This window comes from Ostrea edulis, chromosome 1 (genome assembly GCF_947568905.1).
Source record: "Ostrea edulis chromosome 1, xbOstEdul1.1, whole genome shotgun sequence".
NCBI lineage: Eukaryota > Metazoa > Mollusca > Bivalvia > Ostreida > Ostreidae > Ostrea > Ostrea edulis.
Genome location: NC_079164.1, coordinates 19,093,376 through 19,116,280, shown reverse-complemented (window position 1 = coordinate 19,116,280; position 22,905 = coordinate 19,093,376). Strand labels below are relative to the sequence as shown.

The window sequence follows — 22,905 nt, the reverse complement described above, 5'->3', positions numbered from 1 at the left end:
GGAACTCTAGCATATTTTTTGTTTCAACTTCAGAGTACTTGTGCGTGGAATCAAAGTGGTGTTTGCCAAATTAAGTTTTTGAATCACTGATCACTAGAATATTGTCTATTGTATATTTGTCTAGAATATTTCCGTTTTCCATTTTTGTTGAGAGAGCAACTGTCTATGGATGTCAAAAAGTCTAGTCTTTAATTTATCGTGAGAAATGGTTGCGTATAGTGTTGAAAAGTCATAGGTTTTAATGTTATTGATTTGGGAAAAATTCTGCGATTTCAAGTTTACTAAAAGTTCTTAATTTTTTTTAGAATCCACATTTGATTAACGCCACTCCTGGCATATGAAATTCGAAACGAAGACACGTGCTCAATTACTACAAAGATTCAGCGAAATGTAGGTAGTTGAGAGGGAAAGTGGATGACCTCAGATGAACTATAGCTTTTGAAGAAGGGCAGGCAGAGTTCTTAATTGTCCACAGTGTGGATAGTGCGGATTTAGTCCAAATGAGAGAAAATCAAAACAAGAAGGGGTGCCTTCTTAGAATATGCTTTGTGCAACAGCATGTATAGATAGCATCTAATGTATGGTCATAATTTATTAACTACAACTATATGGAATACAAGTATTGAGATAAAATGGAAGAATGGTTTTTCATTAACCAATCATAACCTGACTTTTATCACCGAGGCTTGTCTCCCGGATTGTGGAGAATAAAAGAATTAATGAATAAGAATAAGAATCTTTTATAACATCACTTTTAAAGTCGTTTCGACAAATATGTCGACAGTTTTTGATAATTAATACATCATTTAAATAAAATACTTTGCAAGTACAGAAAACAGAAGTCACCATCTTAGAAAAAATATCCTAAATAGTTCTATACCATTTTCTATATTTAAATCTTATAATTTATTTGACTGTTATGGTACGACTCGCTACAGGGATGATTTTTCTAAATGATATACTCTTCGCTGGTCAACAAACGTTCTATGAAAAGAAAACAGATCTATACGATTTCACCAATTTGAGGGCCATCTCGCCAATTCGGTCTAGAAGGAACGGATGTTTACACAATTATGATGTATGGGTGTAGGGAAAGCGCAAAATTCGAAATATCAATATCATGATTACATAAATGTGAGAGATGAATGACCATCTAAATGGGTGACATGGTAAGATCCCCACTGAAAACTGTGGGAGGAGTTAGATGGACAACATATGTTTGCTATTTCTATAATGCAAGTTGAAGATAACGAATAGTGATCAATCTCGTAACTCCTATAATCAATATAAAATAGAGATTTAATATTTCCTCAAAACTGACTGAATTCACATATGAGAATAAGGCTGTTGATAGCGCTTTCCAAATCGACCATAAATTCCAGTCCCCAGTAATGTAATACAATAATAACAAATAAAATTTGATAAAACGTCTTATTCAAAACAAATCAATCTAAGGCACTTTACAGGGGTAAATATGAGGAAAGCAACTATAAAACACAATAAAGTGACAGTATGACATAAAATCCGACATCTGCAAAATTATCAAAATCAAATATTATTATCAAGATCGATACCTAAAGTTATTTTTAATGGGGTTTTTTTGTAGAACACTATGCAGAGTATCTAAAAAGTACTCTAAAGTACGCTAAAAATATAAAGATCAAACTCTCCGAACAATAAACAGAATTCCAGATTTCTGAAACAGCATAAAATAATAAAAACTAAAATACTATTAGCATAAATTTTTTAGGGAAAAACAATAGATTCACAACCAAAAAAACCAACAAATTCACAGATCACATATTAAAAGCAAAACGAAAGAGGTGGGTCTTTAAATCTCTTTTAAAACAGCCAAGTTTCTATGTAAAACTTATACGGTACCAATTTTGATGCACCAGATGCGCATTTCGACAAATCATGTCTCTTCAGTGATGCTCAACCGAAATGTTTGAAATCCGAAATAACAATGAAGTTTTAGAGCTATTATAGGGGAAAACAGTGTGCCAAAAAAGTGGAGTCAAATTCGTCTAAGGATAAGAGCTATGCGTGTGGGAGATAATCCTTAATTTTGAAATGAATTTCTAAATTTTAAAACAGCAATTATATATACATCCGTATTTTCAAGCTAGTAACGAAGTACTTAGCTACTGGGCTGTAGAGACCCTCGAGGACTAACAGTCCACCAGCAGAGGCCTCGACCCAGGGGTCATAATGTAAAATTATACGGTACCAATTTTGATGCACCAGATCCGCATTTCGACAAATCATGTCTCTTCATACATTCCTACGTTCACAAGGCAGACCGTTCCAAAGTGTCGCTTTCACCATGTCAAACCTCCACTCTCAATAAGTCTTTGTCTTGGTTACAAGGACTGGTTAACCAGACAGGCTGATTTCGATCTCAGTGATCTCGCCGGTATGTATGGTGTTATCAGTTCCGACAAATATCCAAGGTAATATTCTCGAGAATACTTATTCCCACAAAATCTACAGTGTATTTATACTATTTATATATATAGGATATAAGGCTCACGGCGGGTATGACAGGTCGGCAGGGGATGCTTACACCTCTGGTGTGTCCAGGGGTCCATGTTTGTCCAACTCTCTATTATGTATTGCTTATGGGAGTTATGAGATTGGTCACTGTTCGTTATCTTCACCTTTCATACTAGAGATTACACAGTGTCAGTAAACAGGTATTCCACAACTTTTTTACTGAGAGATTTTTTTCCAGATTTTATCGTGGTCACATGCGTCATTAAACAATATTGAATACAATTGTATTACACAATAATCTCCCCCTTAAAAAGGTTTGAATGATAATAAAAAAAATAAATCAAAAAAATATCAAGACCTGAATGATTGTACAGCAACTGAAACTGAAATACTCTATAGTCATGATATTCTTGACAAGGCATCTACAACAACACTGCCTTTACGTTTGATATGCTCAATATCAATATCCAACTAGTGTACCAATAAACTCCAAGTTATGAGTTTCGATTCTTATTTCATATTCTATTCACAAACGTGAGGAGGGTGTGATCCTTATATACAAGGATTTGATGCTCAGGAACATTCACGTAAAGATTAAAATGTTGTAAAGTTAACAACAAATGAAGACACTCTTTCTCAGTTTGTTGAGATTTTGTAAGTTTCTTTGAGAAAAAAAAAAGAAACGATTCTATCTGCATTGTCACTATGTTCTTGAAAAACAAAAGCAGCTCCGACTCCTACACCACTTACATTAACAGAAATCTTTTTAAAAAATATGCGGCTGAAAAACTAGACTTTTCATAAACACACACTTAAGTCTGCAAAATGATTCATTAGTCCTTTAACATTTAAGCCTGTTTTGCAGTAGGTTGGTAAATGGGACAACAATTGAGGAAAACGTTAAACAACATTGTCTGTATCAACCAATCAAATGTGACCCGGTCACTGCTGCGGCTGTAAGCGCTAAGCTTATGTCTAAATAAGGTACTTCACCTACAACTGATGACATAAGTATAAGTGAAAAAATTCTTTAAGGGATGTAAAACAAAGAGAACAAACGAATATCTAATTGTAATTACCTCAAAATGACATTTGCAATATCTTATACAGCATGCGTTTTCTATTACGTTTTCATTCTACATGGTCAAGAATATACTCGTATAAGGATAGTTTAAGATTTGTCTAAAAAGATAAATTTGGGAAGTATCTTATCAAAGTCTCATAAGCATACATTTAAGATATTTAGGCAATGTATCAGAGTGACGTCATCAGTTTCTATACGTGTGATGACAGGACGATGTTACCTAAGATTTATGATAATATTGAAGTGATCTATACATGCAGATTTATGATAATATTGAAGTGATCTATACATGCAGGACTGCAGAAGAAACCAGCAGGTAAGCAATATTGTCATACAGATTTGGATTAATCTATTCATTGCCGAAAATTTCTTTAAAATGTATCTTCATTTTACAATATCATGATATTTAAACTAACATGATGAACAGAAATACAGTGCAAAACCCAAGCACAACTGCACAACGCTAGAAAGAGAAATTGATAGTCTTGAAAAATATTTCTGTGATCTCATTTTATACAGCTCTTTAAAGATTATTGGTTGGACGATTTCCATATTTAAACGGATAAAGAATACATCAGACATATTCAATGCCGATGCCCCAATAGATGTTTCTGGTTTAAAGACATTGTCAATGTGATTATTATTTTGGGTGTAAAATGATGAAGGTTGTTGTTTGTTCAATTACCATAGGTTTTTCGTTTGTTTGCACAGAAATGATAACTTATCACCTGTCTAGAAATCCGCAGTATGATGAAAAACAAACTCATCCGACAAACATTTTGACAATATCAAAATTCAGGAGTTTATTGCATTGTGCAACATTTTGTAGAAGTAAAGATAATTGCAGATCTCTACTGTACAATGCAGATAATTTGTTTTGTGAACTGCTTTCGGTACATTTAGCTTCTGAAAATATTTTGGGTGAGCAAGGCTCGAGGGGATGGAAATATTACGAACTGAATAACGGTAAGTATCTACAATGTTGTAATAAGATGTTAGCTTCTCAGAAAAGTTTAATTACGTTGATGATAGACAATGGCGGATCTAGAAAGGGTTACGCGGGTTGCAACCCCCACCCCCATTTGAAAATTTTCTGGATACGCCTCTGATAGAGGTTGTGAATATTTATCAATAAGCCAAACGATTTTAAAGTCTATGTGTTTGTACTCGAGTAAACATTTAGCTATTGCACATTCGCCAGTAAAAATAGTACAACTGAATTAACTTGATAAACTAATTCGGTTTAGCGAAATTGATAATAATATTGTAATGTTTGGCCAATTAATATATGTACTTCTATCAACTTTTTTTTTACTGTATTTTGTCATTGATGGCTGCATGGTTGCATATTGTTTAACGTTCCGCTCGAGAATTTTTTACTCATATGGAGACGTCACCATTGCCGGTTTTAAGAGCTGCAAAATTTCGACCTATGTTCGGCGCTTACGGCCTTTGAACAGGAAGGGATTTTTATCGTGCCACATCTGCTGTGACACGGGGCCTCGGTATTTGCGATATCATCAAAGGACCGCCCCATTTTGTAGCCTCTTTCGACAAGCTAGGAATACTAGGAACCTATTCTAACCCGGATTCCCACGTGATCTTTTACAAGATGTATACAATGGCACTGTGTTGTAGAGGTCATAGCTTGTACTAAGTGTTGTATTTAACTGTTATTTTCTTTTCTTTTTCTTATTATGTTAATTCCAAAAGTTAAAATGATTTTTGAAATTGAAAAATTTCACTTTGCTATACACTGAAATTTAAACACCACATATATTCGATAGGGTTCTATGTTGATGTTTTCGTGATAAAGAGCTAAAGAATTGTAAAGATTTCAGACCCTTTTTTCTAAATATAGTCCTTAGCCAAAACATCGTCTTTTCCAAAACATGTAGTAGATATTATATTATATGAAAAATTATTTAGTTTGAAATTGTACTGTATTAAGTACAAAATTTATTCACACTATCTCTTCTGAATTTGGAACACTGCTTAAACAAAACTTCAAAAGGTAGCACAGTACAACACACTGCCGCTTTTATATTAATGATTTTATGTATTAAGTTAAACATGTATGCAGGCTGGTTAGTAATTCGATGAACACAATATGAATTCTTCCTTGGTCCCCGTGATTTTAAGCTACATCCTTTCGTTATTAAATCTTGATGCCTTAGCTATAAAAACAAAATACATTAGCCCTTAAGTGGATTAAGATATCGGGGCGAAGGTATTCATTCAAGTAAACCAACTTTTATTCGCGTGCGAGAAAATTCTGTGGGATTCGCGAGAACCTGATTGTCGTCAAATGAAAGGTGAAGATAACGAACAGTGATCAATCTCATAACGTTGCGAACCAGTCAATGAATGTCTGTTATAAGCTAGAAGGATTAGATCGCTAAAAGTACCCGCCACGAACCAGTTTACCACAGGTGAATCGTGAAAATAAAGTAGCCACGAATAAAAGTTAGTTTACAGTATTGGATTTCAAGCATCTTTATCATTTTAGGGAATGCATCTTAGTTTCACTTTTGTATGAAAGGTGAAGATAACGAACAGTGTTCACTTTTGTATGAAAGGTGAAGATAACGAACAGTGATCAATCTCACAACTCCTATAAGCAATACAAAATAGATAGTTGGGCAAACACGGACCCCTGAACACACTAGGGGTGGGATGAGGTGCCTAGGAGGAGTAAGCATCCCCTGATGACCCGTCACACCCGCCGTGAGCCCTATATCCTGATCAGGTAAACGGAGTTATCCATAGTCAAAATCAGTGTACCATGAACGGCCTAACAATCGGTATGAAACACGTCAGACAGCATTTGACCCAATGATAGGTTGTATTGACGAACTATATCGTTATAACGACCATAAAATTTGCGAAATGCTGACTGTTGAAACCCCTTGTATATTGCTTCCTCTCTTTATTCACTGTAAAGTTTATTACTGCATTATATCCATTGCAGATTCTTCTTTATGGCACAGTTTTCAGGGTCATATGTACATGCTGGATGACAGAAAGCGAGATTTCACATTTTCGAAGGTAATGTTAACTAAAATTGTATTTAACGAAGAAATTCAATGCAGTAACACAACTTGGATTCTTAGATTCAGAGAAAAATATTTCGAAATTCCTTTCAATAATTACCTCTATAGGGATTCTGTATACTCTCACTTAGTGTACAAACACCGCTTTTCTATAGATGTAGGAAAAGTGAAAAGAAAAACCGATGATCAATTAAACAATGTACTTGCATTATTGTAATTACGAAAATGGTGAAGCAAAATAATAGAATTATCAGATGTCTTCGAGCGAAAATTGCTCTGGACTATTGTAACAAGCTCTACCGATATTAATTGAGATCTGGAGGTATATACATGTACAAAGGAAATCGTGTGATGTTCCCAGAGAAGAATTATGAAATTCATCAGAAGAATTATTTGAAATACAAGTGGCACACAAGGTCTAAAAATATATCGTGTTCTCTGGGAGAAGAAAACCCTTTAGAAAACAAATGAGAGAACAAACTTTTCCTCTATCATTGGACATTCTGGTCAATCATTTGTTTCTGATATTTTAATAGGACCGATCATGAATCCCCTTTTAATTTAAATTCGATATCCAAGATCAAATAATTATTTTTAAATGCTTAATGAATCTCTGCTTTATGATTGATTTTTATCTAACGATATTATTTTTTCCTTGAAATTATTTTCAATATGTGCTCTAATAAAATTGATACTTGTGAACTTTAATAATTAAGGAAGTAGTAAGCGAATGAAAATCATTTGAAATGTTTGTTTTTCTTAGTTTTACTTACCGTAATGTTTCATTAATATCAAAATATTTGTTAGCATGTCAACACTAACTCTTAATGGGTATGAGCAATATTAGAACCAATTATATCTTATTAATGAAACGACGGATTGTAAATCTGGTCAAAATTCTCAAGTCTATTTTTGAAGTGGGTATTTTGAAACCAATGATAATGTGTTGAAATATTGCTCATTAAAGTTATCTTTGATGCCAATTTAGAGTGCATTGTGCAATTCTTTTAACAATGGAGAGATTTCTTAAAATTAGAATTCAACGTCACTGAAATAGATTAATTATGGTTTCCATCGGCGAAACAATATCGATTTCCTCGTTTGACGTTAATTTACTGTTCTACAAAACTTGCGGATTTTGATGGATCCTTAACATATGCATTCTTAAATTTGAATCCTCAAGGCACAGTGAAGAGATTTTGGTTAATCAATCAGTGTTCATTGATTTTGTGGTACTGCATGTTTTCAGATCATGCTTTCCATTGGAATTCTCTAATACGTACTGTTTTCTTTCTGCTACCAGGAATTCTGCGAATCTTTGTCGACAGGATCATACATTACCGAAGTAGACTCACAAGCTGAAAATGACTGGCTTGCTGAATTTGGTGAGTTAAACCAACTGGCGTTCATAAAACTGTGACCGAATAATCACTAATAGGATACTCTAATTAAACACACGAATAATAGCATATATATATATATATATATATATATATTATATATTATATATATATATAATTATATACATGTATATATATACACACACACACAATTTGCCTAGATGGTCGAGCGGTCTAGCGCGCTGGTTACATGCTGCTAGGAGATTTGGTTCCGCAGGTCGTGAGTTCAACCCCGGGTAGGGACGGAAGTGGGTATCCAAATAAAGTGAAATTTTCTTTGCTTTATATTAAATATTTCTTCACTTAGGGCAGTTATGTTCATTTAAGAGTTCATTGCAATTTCTGTGCTTTATATATATATATATATATATATATATATATATATATATCCCAGTGAACTCGAAATAAAAGACACCACAACGTCTTCCACAACTGCTTTACACTCGGATATTTTATTAAACATACATGTAGATGTTAAAGGCAAACTAACAAATCAACTTCATGACAAATGGGATGACTTCAGTTATCACATCGTCAACTGATCCGATTCACAAGAGCATATTCTGCATAAGATTAGTATTCAGACTTTTGACAAGTAATTTGATGTTCCATGGGTTTCCAATATTTCCTTTAACGTCAGCATTTCACAAATTGTATGGTCGTTATAACGATCAAATTTACAAATACAACCTGTCATTAGGTCGAATGCTGTCTCACGTGTTTCATACCAATTGTTAAGCGGTTCTTTACATACCGATTTGAACTACGGATTACTCTGTTTACCTGATGAAGATATATGGTTAACGGCGGGTGTGGCTGATCAGTAGAGGATGCCTACTCCTCCCATGCTCTTGTGTGTCCAGGGGTCCGTGTTTGCCCTACTTTTAATTTTGTATTCTTATAAGAATTATGAATTTGGTTACTGTTCGTTATTCTCACTTTTTTATTTTGGAAAAGTAATGTATATGTGTAAAAATAAGTTGGCATTGAATTAATAATTAATGCCAACTTCATCTATCATTTTTCTTTCATTTTTTAAAATATAAAATGCAATTAAACCTAAATAACTATCGTATGATGGTATATTAAGCTGCATCCTATCAGAGTGTGGTTACGGAGTTCTGGTTAAATGGGCATGACATGGATAATTCGGGTAGAATCACGTGGCTGAACGATGGAGGAACAGCAAACTACACCAACTGGGGGATCGATCAACCATCAGCAGCAGGAGAACTGTGTATAGCAATGTCAACAGCGGCGTCAGGAACCTGGAATGATGTACTTTGTACTACGTCGAGACCAGTCATCTGTGAACGAAATGCTTAGTACTACATGTACTCAAGTTTTACATCTGACTTATATATCGCTGGGAGAACGCTGTTGTGTAATACTTTAATATCTTGCATTGTTAGTCAATATGCGGGTATGTATCCCAGCTAATTTGGTTCTGTTATTTTGAGGACTTGCATTTTGTCGTCATTCTAAATAAATGACAAGCTTTTACACTTCAACATGTTTTCTACTATGATTTACACGGAAACAAACAGAGCTGTAATGCTGCCCTGGATTAACAGGACGATTTTAACATACATATCATTAGTAATATTTGTTCCCAATATTTATTGCACCTCTTGTAACATACATGGTTTGAGTGAATGAAGTGAACTGTGGTAAAGAAATTGGGTCCAAATTTACTAGTACTAATTCTGACCTGCAGGAATATTTTCTAATTGTGATTAACACTTTAACTGAATATCAAAGGTGTTGCACAGCAGCGTTGTTGTCCTTTAATGAAATTTCCAGCTGCGCATTTCACACATTCGTTACGTTAGATGGATCTTTTTCAAGAGATAAAGTGGGTGTGTCATTGCAATATGCAGTCCATTTGTTGCAAATCGAATACATATTGAAATCTCATTTCAATAATCATAGCTATTGATTCAACAAAAACTATTTCTACAAACTTTTTACTTCAGAATCCCGTGCGCTGTTATGCCGTGACGAAGAGCTGTTATCGTGATGAATTTAGTAAAAAGTTAACAAAATTCCTTGGAAAATATTTACAGATTTAACAAATGCTGCTGAAGTCATACGCTTTGCTGGGATATCATTACGATCCGCACTGTCTTTCTTTTATGCCAAAACCAGGCAATTGTTCTGTCCTTCGGAGTAACATCAGTCAGTTTATCAACAAAAAAACATAAACAACATTCATAATATACAATTTATTTATCAAATCATTTTAACATCACAATTAAAACACAAACTTGTAGTCACAAACCATCTATATGTATCTAACATTATATTTCACACAGCGTATGCCTTATGTATTAACAGAAGCGTGACAAATGTACATAGAGTACACGCAAACCTAAACATACACATGTGCATATATTGTATACAAGATGTAATTTCACATTTGAAATAGTTTGAGCTTGTATATTAACCAAACATTCCACATCCCTGAGTATAATGAATGATTCAGTGGTCATTGGCCAACAGCCGAGTGTTGAGAATTCGAACTTTCAATATTGTCTCTATTGTTTCATTGTTAACGTGGACAAAAACACTTTATGTACATCGAGTCCCGCAAGCTGTACATGAGTGTAAGTTTCTGCGTGTGGTGAATCTTCAATGAACTATTCAAGAGAAATCAGTTACATAGCGGGAAGTGGGAATAAATACCGTCCTAAACCTTAATTCAGCTACGTCACCAGTAGGTTCCGTGACTATACGACTTGCATTATGGCATAAATATTACAGATTTCTCGGTCATTGCTGTAAATGAGCCAATGCCCTTCCCATTTTGACGGATCATAAAATACGTTGCTATAACCCACACGTCATCCCTAAAACGTGCACGTATACAAACATGTAAATTGCAAATAGCGATACATCATTTTAATCAATCGCTGACCACTGTCCAAATTTATAAATTGTTGTATGTGTGTAGGTTTCTCCAGGTCGCAGTAGAGTATCGGGAAAATTTGGCTGAAAATAAAATTTCAGCAATACATGACATATACACACAGTTGTGTCACAGTGTACTTTCATACATAATTTTTCAATCTGTAACGTATTACAGAGTTTATGTATTTATAATCAGCATAATTTTCACAAGCCACGTCTGAATCACCTACTCTCCGCTCTCCTTAGCAAAAATTATCATATTTCATGAACATTCAAATCAATTCGCCCTAGTGATTACATGTCTATGAGGTAAGAGCGGCCGCAGTGCTTATGCCTCGTCGCCGATGGCATGTGACCCCCCCCCCCTTCCCCAAAGAAACACAATTCAAATATTTGTTGAAAAGTTTGTGATATCATTTCAATTAAAAAGGTACCGTACCAATGTTTTGACCACTATAATTTTCTTCGTACCAACAAAAGGTGACAGTACGATTGGTAATTGTATATACATGTAAGAAATAGATTTCGAAAAATGTTATCAAGATGACACTCAATTTTAAGAGTATATGTGCGGCTTATGTTTGAATAAACTGAATATATAGTCAAAGATTGAAAACAACATACAGAAATACTGATCACACTGTTAAGAGAAAATATAGACAAACACATACATGTACAGCTGTGCTTAAGGCATGTGATACACAAAATCTTTGATTGATTGATTGAATATTGTTTAACCTCCCTCTCGAGAATATTTCACTCATATGGAGACGTCACCACTGCCGTTGAAGGGCTGCAAAATTAAGGCCTATGCTCGGCGCTTATGACCATTGAGCAGGGAGGGATCTTTATCGTGCCACAACTGCTGTGACATGGGACCTTGGTTTTTGCGGTCTCATCCGAAGGACCGCCCCATTTAGTCGATTCTTACGACAAACAAGGGGATACCGAGGACCTATTCTAACCCGGATCCTCACGAGATTTTTTAAAAGTTCATACCAGGGTGCTTACAACGTCGGCCCAACCACCGCCGATGCCTGGCGTCATGTTCGGCGACAAATGCCATATCCGTGAGCTCGGAATCGCCGAAGTCGAGCTCGTCTGTATTTCAGGCGACGGAGCCTGTTCGGCTACGATCTTTGAAACATGTAGCAGTTCATACTCCTCCCACCGTAAAGTTATACGACCATTGTATGATGTTCACCCTAATTCTAATTCCAAAGGGCAATAACTCTTGGAAGTCTGCTAATGGGGAAAATATGAAAATAGAGGACTAAATGTGCTAGGGGGGAAATTCGGACACTTGGTATGCTTAGATAATGAATTAGGAATATTCTCATCAACATGTTGATTCAATATACCCAAAGTGAACTCGAAATAAAAGACACCACAGATTCTTCCATATGGGATGGGAAAGAGTGTTCTAAGTTTTAAGATTTCGTGCTCAATCGCTTTGTAAATTCAGTTACAATAAAATACTATCAAACCAATTCTTCCATACCTGCTTCACATTTGGATATTTTATTGAACATAGCTGTTAACGATAAACTGACAACTTATCTTTATGACAACTATATGATTTCAGCTTCTCCATTGTCAATTTCCCATATTGCTGTAACAATACTCCATTATCCCTTGCATATCGTGTTTATGTCTATCAACGGATTCATTGCACGAGCGCATGTTCTGAGTATGATCAATTTTCAAATCAAAGCAAGGTTGCGTCTGATTGGTTCTACATATATAAACCCGTAAGATATCAGGCTATATTGGTCCCCTATCTTATATCTATCGGGGGATAGCAGTCAGGTAGACTTATTTTCAAGTCAGTTCATAGGTCGTGGTTATCCGGAAACACGAAATGAAAAGTAGAAATCAAAATGCGCTACAGCTATGCTTGGCACTTACAGACATAAGTAAAACCCCAAACGACATACCATGTTCACACCGCTAGTTAATTGCATTGGCATGAGGCAGACACCTCCACCTTCAAATGGCCCATAAACTGCTCCATCTTTTCCACTGAGCTTTGGCTTCATGTGGGAGGAGAAATACACCTCTAACCCTGGTTCTGTTGTGTATACGTCGATGTAACGACCATTTCCTAGGTTCTCAAGTCTTGAATAAAGCCCAAGTTTGGTCATAGTTCAACATTTTTACATACTGTATGAAGTATAATCCTCTAACAAAAGTCATATACATTTTACGTTCTAATAGTGTATATACATGTACATGTAACTTTAATTTTATGGAATTTTTTTAATGAAGTTTGATATCGTTCCAAACATTCATACAGTTTATCACAATGAAAGTTGAATGCTGATTAAATATGTTAATCTGATATCAAAAATTTCTTTTTCATCTTAGTCCTTTTAAATGTTGAAAGAATTCTAATACATGTATTGTGTAGGTTTTGAGATTCTCTATTTTCATTTTTTTTAAATTCTTACTTTGCAACATGTTTCATCTTCCCTCGATCGCCAAATACACAAAATGAAACTATGAGGTCTTTAATAAAATCCCTCACTAGTGTGGGCTCCCTTAAATCAAAATGGGTTCCATTGACAGTTGCTATTTCACCCTCACCTGTCAAAATATATTTTTTTTTTACTTTATTCCACAATCCTAGTAAATCTTTATTAAAATTTTTTTACATAATCATTTGGAAACAATGATTAATGCCATGATTGACATGACATCACATAAGAAAGATTTCACAAAAAGTGTAATATAGATTGCACATTGACACAAAGAACATCAGACTTGCCTATGGGAATAAAAGCCTCGTCAACCGGTACATATTTATCGGAATAAGCTGTAATCATGTGGTCGCCGTTTTTGCCTGTTTTCTAAACAGTGAATAAAATAAGAATTTCAGTTATGTTTTTCAAAATACACTTTTTCTGAAAATTTATCAAAACTTTCATTAATTTTCTTTTATTTATCTTTGCACTTCGTTTTGTAAAATTATATCTTAAAAATTACTACTTGTAGATTTTAATATTTGAAGCAAATTGTTGCTCATAATATATCGTAGAATCTTACATGTCCCTCCAGATTGAAGTAAACATGGTTGGACAGATTGACTGGGGTTATTTTGGTTGTCTGTGCTGAATAACCAAGAACAAATTCGTTTTCATTGGTCAACTGGAAGGTAAAAATAGAAGTAAGCTCCCCTGGGAAGCCCTCCTCTCCGTCTGGACTTACGTAAGTCATCACAACTTTGTCCCCTTCAATTTTGGCAGCAAATAATTTCTGAAATAATTAAAAGATTTCCAGTAAAGTAAACTGAAATTAGATGAATCATAGATCCTCTTCCAGATTGTCAGTACCACTTGGGATAGGAATCTTTGATGGAGGTGCTATTTTTAACAAGGGTAATACTCGAGAACTTCGAAAGTTTCGTAGTTAGAAAGTTCTCAGGTTTTACCAACTACAAAGTCGTCTATCGAATCATTGGCACGAAATGTGAAGCAACAATCCAGAAAGTCCTTCAAATGATCATGACTTGAAACAGGTGAGTTATGAAATAAAATCCAAAAATCATTCATAAAATAATGTAATCTCCTCCATCGAGTCAATGGCGTATATCAAGTGACTTACAGAATCAAATCCAGAAAACCCTCCATGGAGCTGGTTCTGTCCATTGTTTGCCGACACATTGTATTCAACACCATCTATAGTAAAACGTGCCTCCTTTAACCGTTCGGCAACACGACCAAGAGCGGCTCCGATGTAGGAATGTTTGTTTTCATATTCTATAAAATGTCATGACTATGTTTTAGCAATAAAATGTCTTGCACAACTTGATAAAAACCTCTATGAATATATCGTTGACAAAACTGACCAAATCAAATGAGGATCGCTCGAGACGTGTGCTTGACCTCATCTTATTATCTGCATACCAAACACATTGGTTTACCTTCTGCCGTATCAAATCCCAGACAAATATCATCAATCCTTCCGTTTTGGTCCGGCACTAGAATATCAGTTATAGTAGCTCCATAACTGATGATTCTGACGGTGACGTTGTTCTTGTTGGTAAAAGTGAATCTGTAACGGGCAATGTAGCTATTTAGTGTAAATGGATGTGGCCATCCTACATAAAGATTTCACTATCATAAAGCTTCAAAAATATTTGATGAATTTACATAGTTACAACACAATGCACTTTTGCATTTAGAAAAGCGTTGAGTGAGCTGAAAAAGTTTCCTTAAAGCGTGGTTTTTCTATTTAAATAATTTTAAGATATGTTAGAAGGCATGTCTCAAAACACAGATGTAGGGGGCAAATATCATGAGGATTGACGTAAAATACACCACCAAAACCGTGCGTTTACAAAGGTTGTGCTGTAAATTTAAGGCTTTTAAAGAGGATAGATCTGTAGTTCCCTTCCTCACAGAAAGTTAAAGGTCTGCATGTAATATCATTTTAGAAACTACAACTGGTCTTCTTCAACCGATGTTGTCCCCATCGAGAGCTCCAGTGAAACGTGGGTAGATTTCAATACAATAGACGGTGGAGGATATGTTGCACTTATTTGAAAATAATGTACATGTATATGTGAAAAAACAAATCGTTTAGACCCAGAAACCATAGTCCAGTTGACTGATCATTGACCTTTAAACTCCAATTCGAGAGGCGCCTTCCTCATCCTATACTGAGTCTGTATGTGAAGTGTGGGGTTTTTTTTTCAGGTGGAAGGGAAATTTTTCAGGTCCAGAAATGTACCTCCTATATCAGCGTCCATTTCGCTTTATGGACCCCGAAAACTAACAGAACTATCCTTATTTCACTGTAATTGAGTGTATATGATGTTTTGTGAAAAGGGTAAAAGCTTAACAGTTTTCATATAGCAGAATCCAGTTCTTTTGACCAGACACTCTTTGACTACGAAATCCATATGGATTACCTTGATCATATGGCGAGTATATAGTGTTGTGATTTAGGGTGATAAGGGAAATCACTTAACCGAAAAACAACCTGTCCCCGGACGGACAACCCGATTCCAGTATCACCAGATCCCAGTATTACCTCCAGAATGTACCGATGGAAACTATTTATAGTCTTCAGTAAAATGCAAAGATGTGCTGAATTGAGGTGTTTACGAGTTACCCATTCAAATCATGAGTTTGTAAGCAAATGGTTTGATCACAAATGCATGAATCTAGAGAAACTCCATGTACTGACAAACCTTTTAACTTGTCTGCCATCTTTGATGTTACCAAATGGTTCTTCTGTTGGAATTACAGGAACTCCTAAATGAAGTAAATATTTATATCACATGAAAAACTGTCTAAGTAAAATCCATATGTCTCATATCTCTTTCAAAACGATAAAATAGAATCATTCTGTCGCTAAGATCGCAGTTTCCATGAGAAGTTCATAGGTTCCCACCAGTATTTTTAGATACATTCATGTCTCTTCAATGTACAAATTACAGCTGTTTTCACAAATTAAAAGTTCAAAAGAGATAACCCACAAGCAGTTTCATAGTTACTGTTCAGTGTATCTCATTCCACTTGAAGCGGAGATTAGGCCTCAGATACCTGGTTAGATTTTGATAAGTGGTATCTTTATAAACTCTCTGAATCCACGTGCCAGAGAGATAACGTGAATGAATAGAAAATAAAAACATGATATTGGAGAGGTATGGATATCTCGACACTAGTAGTTATCAATTTTACAATATGTGGTGAAAGTAAAGCAGTAGTTAAACATTATTCATACGACCAATTTGTTGTTCCGTGTGGTCAATCTGTGTAGAAAGCAATGCCATCTACTATTTTTATTCGATCTAGTACCTCATCTTCACTCGGCCTCGCTGTGAGTTCAATTCATCCATGCCCTTTCACTGGTATATGTTATGATATTACTTTGATTTTTGAATCGGAGTCGGTACAATGATAGCTTGTATACAAGTTTCTCTCTCTAGGGGTATACAAGGGCGGATCCAGAGGGAGGGGGGTCTGGACCCCCCCCCCCCCCACCTTTTTTTTTGCGGACCAAAAAGATTATGAGTTATTAAATTTTAACGAGTCTTTGAGTCAATATGATATGAAAGATGGATACCTGCATGTAATTGCATCATTCAAATTTATCATCGCTAGTATGATATCATTAAATTCTAGGACAAATAAGACGACACACTGACATATAATTTACGATAGTTTTGTCAGAAGTAGACAGTTTGAAAGGGAAAAAGAAGTGCCAGGAAATGCTCAGAATGCAGGATTTTGCATCATTTACCCCAGAGCTTCTGGGGGCTTCCAACCTCTTGGAAGTAACCTTTAAATCGACTTCTTTTATATTTCAATGCGCAATCAGATGTGAGTATAGCGATTAGAATGACTAAAACTTTGGAAACTAGTAGTAAATAAACAAAACATTTTCATGTATAAAACACTCTCAGCATCCCCTATGATGTTATGAACATATGAACACAAGCAAACGCTGTAATTGGGGTAGGGGTGGAGGTTGTGAAAAGTATCTAAAAGATCAAGTGCTAGACCCCCACCCCCTCCCTCCCTTCACAAATTCCTGGATCTGCCTATGGTATATTATATGTAATAATGTGCCTAAATATCCACTGTAGGTTCGTTATCTAATTGTTAATAATGCGTTGTACATGTATAAACATACCTTGTTTCAATGCCGACATTTCTCCAACGTTTTAATCTTCTTTACCTGTTGAATGAACAGAAGATATATGAACTGGTGATAAAGACAAAGTTTGTTCATGGTCTTTGTCTTTGGATCTACATTCTAAGAATGAATAATGTGATTTATTTAGATAAATTAAGATGTTTCCTATGGTTTGTTAAACAGGAGATGAAAGTCGCAAATATTGCAGAAAAATGCGTAACCTGTTGGTTAAGCAATTTTTTTTTCTGCAATGTTCGCGACCTTCATCACCCGTTTAGCAAATCAGAGAAAGATATCATTTTCCTTCTTGTACATACGTCACCAGCTTTAGGTGAAGTGCCACGAATTTTGAACTATGCTTGAAGCTTACGGCCGTAGTAGTGAAAGCATGTTGTCGTGCCTTCGTGTACCGTAATACGGGGCCTTCTTTTTGAAGGTCATACATTCGAAAGACCCGTGATTTTCACTTCTAATACTGTGCGCTTGGCGGAGAAACCGTCACCACTTATATCAAACGTCTTAGGTTTGACGCAGCGCTGGTTTCAAGAATTGCCCGGGGTGGGCCTCTCGGTTGCGAAGCGAGCACCCTAACTAATGGCTACGGTGACTGGTGTATTCCTGATCTCGATACATGTATAACTAAAGCGTATGCATCAATTCCTGTTTTCAATTCCATTAAAGGTGAACCTTTTATTTTCTTCCATTAATATTCAGTCTTTCCATTCGATAATTTCATCATTCACTTTCAAGTTTGAAGAAATACTTCTTTTGGTAACAACCCCCAACCCCAACCCCCAACCCCCCCAAGAGGATAAAGGAAAATTCAGTACATCTTTCTCCTTTTTCTTCGAAATCTGATGACTTTGGTTTTATTGATATTGATAAGTTCATGTGTGATTTCATAAAACATGAATTTCTTAATCTTTTCCTTAGTTTAATTTAGATATACAAGTATGTCGTTTAGTTCCTGTTAAATCCTAACTATAGACTATAGAATCTTCCTCCTTTCAATTTTCAAAGTTTAGAAACCTTTACAATGGATCCTCTTCACATTTTATTGAGTTTTATTTCGATTGTTTGTCATCAAGGTTATCTTATGGGGGTTTCCCCTATCAACAGAGAAACTTCCTGTTTCACTAATTATCACAAAACATCAACAAAATCTTAATTGCATTTCCTAAATATGACAATTCTCTCTTCAAAACGTTCTCTATTTATAAAAACTTATATCAATAACACATTGATAAATAATGTTTATATGGGTCGCTGTCTACAAACTGTTTGGGGATGTTATTCCTTTATACATCTGTATACATCTGTAATTGGCGCTGTTTTTCTAAAATAAACAGTGCAATCATTATTTATTTTTGGATTAGACAAATTATGATACGTTTAGGCGTTAAATTGTTGACAACTAGGCCCTATGCCAAGCTATTGTCACGCGTGCATTTCGGAAAGAAAGAAAAAGACAACACACACACAAATCAATAAAAATATTCAAATTTAAAGTGGTAATCACATTATTTTATTTTGATAAAGCAATCTTATTACTATTTTTGAATTGTGATCTGCACGTCTTTAGGAAGTACGAAGTGGGAGCACGGCGTTATAGCCTACTGACGCACTCAAGATGCTACGAGTTCTATAAAGAAATAATTTTATAATTCAATTTAAAGTTAGGAAATACAATATTCTATTATTTGTATAATTAAAAGTTCAATTATTTTGTATCTTTATTTTTTGTTGTTGTAAATCTACCAGTTGGTAGAAGTTACATTGTATCGTCGATATATGTTGTTACAAGGTGAAGGTCAGTTGATCCGAGTGTGTATTGAATTTGAAGAGCAAAACAGAATGTATGCTATAGGCCTACCAGTGCTTATAGCTTCGATATATCCATTTTCTCGCAGTTTATCAGGGTCTCTGTCCAAGCGATGTTTGAAAAGGTGACTGGTTGTGTTTTTTAAGGTAAAGTTCTTGCTCCAACAAAAAAATTATCCACGTCTTTTTTCTCGTACCTTCCTTCGAAAAATTGAAAAATACTCAGTCTAAATCCTTTCTACCGACAACTAGTACACCCGAGCACGGCACAAAACATCTTAATGCATTATTATTTACAAGCCGTTAACGTGACAATTGGTTTTTTGTCGATTAAATCTAATCTGTTTATGAAATGGCTAATAGATGTTTTCAAACCCGAGGGCGCATATGACGTCACACAAAATGGCGCGTAAACTAGCGAAAGAAAATATGCATATCGCAAGATTTGAATTTCATCGCTTTCAAACTCGAAAACTACGCAAAATATTTCATTTAAAACACATTTAAAGTAGTTTTAGGCATAAAAAGAGTTCATTTTGCTGAAAAAATGAAAAAGTTTAGAAACATGCGTTGTGTCCTTTAATAGACAGTTTTATATTTGTGGTTGCAAAAGATGTGAGGATTGTAAGAGTGGAAAAGACATAATATGAATGAATTCTTCCATGTATAAGGATTGTATTTGGGTTTTTCTTTCTCTGTATATCTGTTAAATCAGAATCTGACAGTAATAACTGAAATCAGATCGTTTCTGTACGGCGAATACCTTAATCTTGTGTCTATTACTTCTATTACTTGTGAATGCCAGTATTAGGGGTTATTAGTTCCCACCTATTGTCAAATTCTAGTCATCAATAATTAATTGAAATGCAGGGATATGTGTGACAAAGATAAAACAAAATTTCAACAAGTTGTTTTAGACAATTGAATTTTACCTAATTTTCAATATTTTCCTCTAATTTATATGCTCATAAATTCTAATATTTTTCGATAATTTGATAATGATTTACAACCTAGAATTACTAAATTTCCAAACATCGATCGACCAATTAATTAGACAATGAACAATTTGTAGCAAACCCGCACTTACAGCAAGGAAGCCTCTTTTATTGGACTTCTGGGAAATTCGTGCCCAGGAGAACCCGTACCCAGGAGAACTCGTACCCAGAAATTTTGCTACGAGATCTCCAAGAGAAGTCGTACCCATCAATATCTGGGTAGGAGTTCTCCTGGAGAAAAACGTTGTCATTTTATCAAATAGAAATGTGGGCACGAGTTCTCCTAAAGAAAAACTTGTCAATTGTATTATAAAAATCTGGGTACGAGTTCTTCCAGAGAAAAACTTTGTCATTTCTGTCATAAACATTTGGGTACGAGTTCTCCCGGAGAAAAAACTTTGTCATTTTATCTGATAAATCTGGGTACGAGTTCTCCTGGGTACGAATTCTCCTGATACCTTGTGTACACCCGCCAGGTATAGTATAATACATGGTACATCCCATACTGCGTCTGTGTAAACAATAGCTTTCCCACTTCGCCGATCTATTGACCACAGATCGCCGCTCCAATAAGTAGATGTCGCCGTTACAAATCTTCTAATTTTATTTATCTATTTATTATATTATTATTATCTTTTTGGCAAAATTATTGGGGCGGCGACCGCCGCCCCTTTCCCGACGCCCCTGATATGTTAATCTTTAATTATATAGTCAATATTACAGGAACACTTACTACTCCTTCGACATTGTTTCACATGACTGCATGTGATATATGCGTCATCATCATTCTACACCATTAAATATGAATGAAGTGATTCACAAATAATCACATTTATCATCGAGACTGGAGATAATACATTTCCTTTCATGCATTAACTCTTGTCCCCCTTACAAATATTAAACCACATGAAACACTAAAACAAATACACCCGAACAAAGGTTGATCTGTAGCTGGTTTGATACGTGTACTTAGTAAATCCCTCTCTGTTGATTATATGCAAATATAAACACTGGATGAGTGAAAATATAACCCCGCAGACAATTATTAAAGAAATACTCTTATCAGAATGGTATATTTTCTTATGATACTTGCATTTTCATCGCAAACCGAAACTAATCCCAGTCCAAGCACATAACCGGAAATTTAAAGCATACAGTGATTGAAAAGGTTATCGATATCGGAATAAATAATTCCGGTTTATGTCACCAGTGATGACCATGTGCGAGGAAGTGTTTTTTAAAAATCCTAGCAGTAAATAGGTCAGTTTGGTCTGAATTAATTTGCCGAACAAGGAATCAACTTTCAATTATAAAAATTACATGGATCATAGATAGCAGAGATATCTTCCCTTTTTAAAATGAGTAAACACTAGTCTAAGATCTTGAAGTAACACTAGTAAAACAACATTAAAATCATTATGTAGTACAACAATATAAAAAAAACCTGTGATATCGAAGTTTCCACGAGATAATTTACATATTCTCACCAGTATTTGTGTTTTGTAGATCCATCTTCACCCAATGTATATATTGATTGCTTTTCATAATCTAACATGATCAGATAAACGGAGTAATCCATAGTCAAAATCAGTATATAAAGAACGGCCTTACAGTTGGCATGAAACACTTAGATAGCACTCAACCCAATGAGAGATTGTATTTGTAAGGATATATTACAGCGGCCGTAGAATTTGCGAAATGCTGATTTTAAACGACCTTTGAAACCCCAGTTAACTTCTTCTGTAGAAGTTTTTGAGTAAAAATGCATAAAACCAACCAGCTGATAAAGCAGCACAATTCGTAGCCATGTTAATTTCAACAGACTGTTAGAACACTTAATCTCCAAAGACTATGTAAATTTTGTCAATGAGAAACTGACGAATCTTTCTGATATCATATTCAGAGTACTTGTGCGTAGAATCAAAATGGTGTTTAACAAGTAATATTTTGGGTGATTGACCACAAGATAAGAATATTTTTGAGTACCACTTTTATTAAAGAAGCAGCTGTCTAGATGTCAAACAGCCCTATCTTTGAAATATCTTGAGGGATGGTGATGCAAAGTTTCAAAAAGTTGGACGTTCTAATGTTGGTTTTGGAAATATATTTACTTAAAATTCAATCACTACACGTCCACAGCTAACTGACTGCTAACTCACATTGTGACATAAAATCATACTTTAAATTTCACACAGTTATAGATGTATTGTCATATGTAGTGTCGTATTTCAGGAACCTCAATGATCGCTTTATTAATCAACACACTCGACGGCTGATAACATTTGTTGCAGTAGCCTCCCTTAACAGGTGCATGCATTCAGACACTCGGGTTATTAATGTGTTACATTGCTTGACACGTCATGTATTTTGTCAGTTCAAAATACATTGGGTGTTTGGTTTTCATATTAACAAGATGTGTTTGTGAAACACAAATGCCCCCCGATAATGGCCGATTCCAAAGATGACCAATGTCACGAGGACAAATATCTTGGTACATTGTA

At 35.1% G+C, this 22,905-nt stretch overlaps 2 protein-coding genes across 2 annotated transcripts; one reads left to right on the top strand and one right to left on the bottom strand.

Annotated features, from left to right (window-relative positions):
- Positions 1 to 4,189: 4,189 nt before the first annotated feature.
- Positions 4,190 to 9,538, top strand: LOC125665169 (perlucin-like protein). Its single transcript, XM_048897779.1, has 4 exons — positions 4,190 to 4,546; positions 6,552 to 6,628; positions 7,937 to 8,018; positions 9,124 to 9,538. The coding sequence occupies exons 1-4, from the start codon at positions 4,237 to 4,239 to the stop codon at positions 9,357 to 9,359; spliced, it is 705 nt and encodes a 234-aa protein (XP_048753736.1). The 5' UTR covers positions 4,190 to 4,236; the 3' UTR covers positions 9,360 to 9,538.
- Positions 9,539 to 10,243: 705 nt separating this feature from the next.
- LOC125663575 (galactose mutarotase-like) lies at positions 10,244 to 21,566 on the bottom strand. The gene is made up of 10 exons (XM_048895838.1): positions 21,498 to 21,566; positions 17,586 to 17,630; positions 16,138 to 16,201; positions 14,866 to 14,996; positions 14,547 to 14,701; positions 13,989 to 14,198; positions 13,711 to 13,792; positions 13,394 to 13,529; positions 12,881 to 13,061; positions 10,244 to 11,024 (listed from the first exon to the last, which is right to left on the bottom strand). The coding sequence occupies exons 2-10, from the start codon at positions 17,602 to 17,604 to the stop codon at positions 10,935 to 10,937; spliced, it is 1,068 nt and encodes a 355-aa protein (XP_048751795.1). The 5' UTR covers positions 17,605 to 17,630; positions 21,498 to 21,566; the 3' UTR covers positions 10,244 to 10,934.
- Positions 21,567 to 22,905: the final 1,339 nt, after the last annotated feature.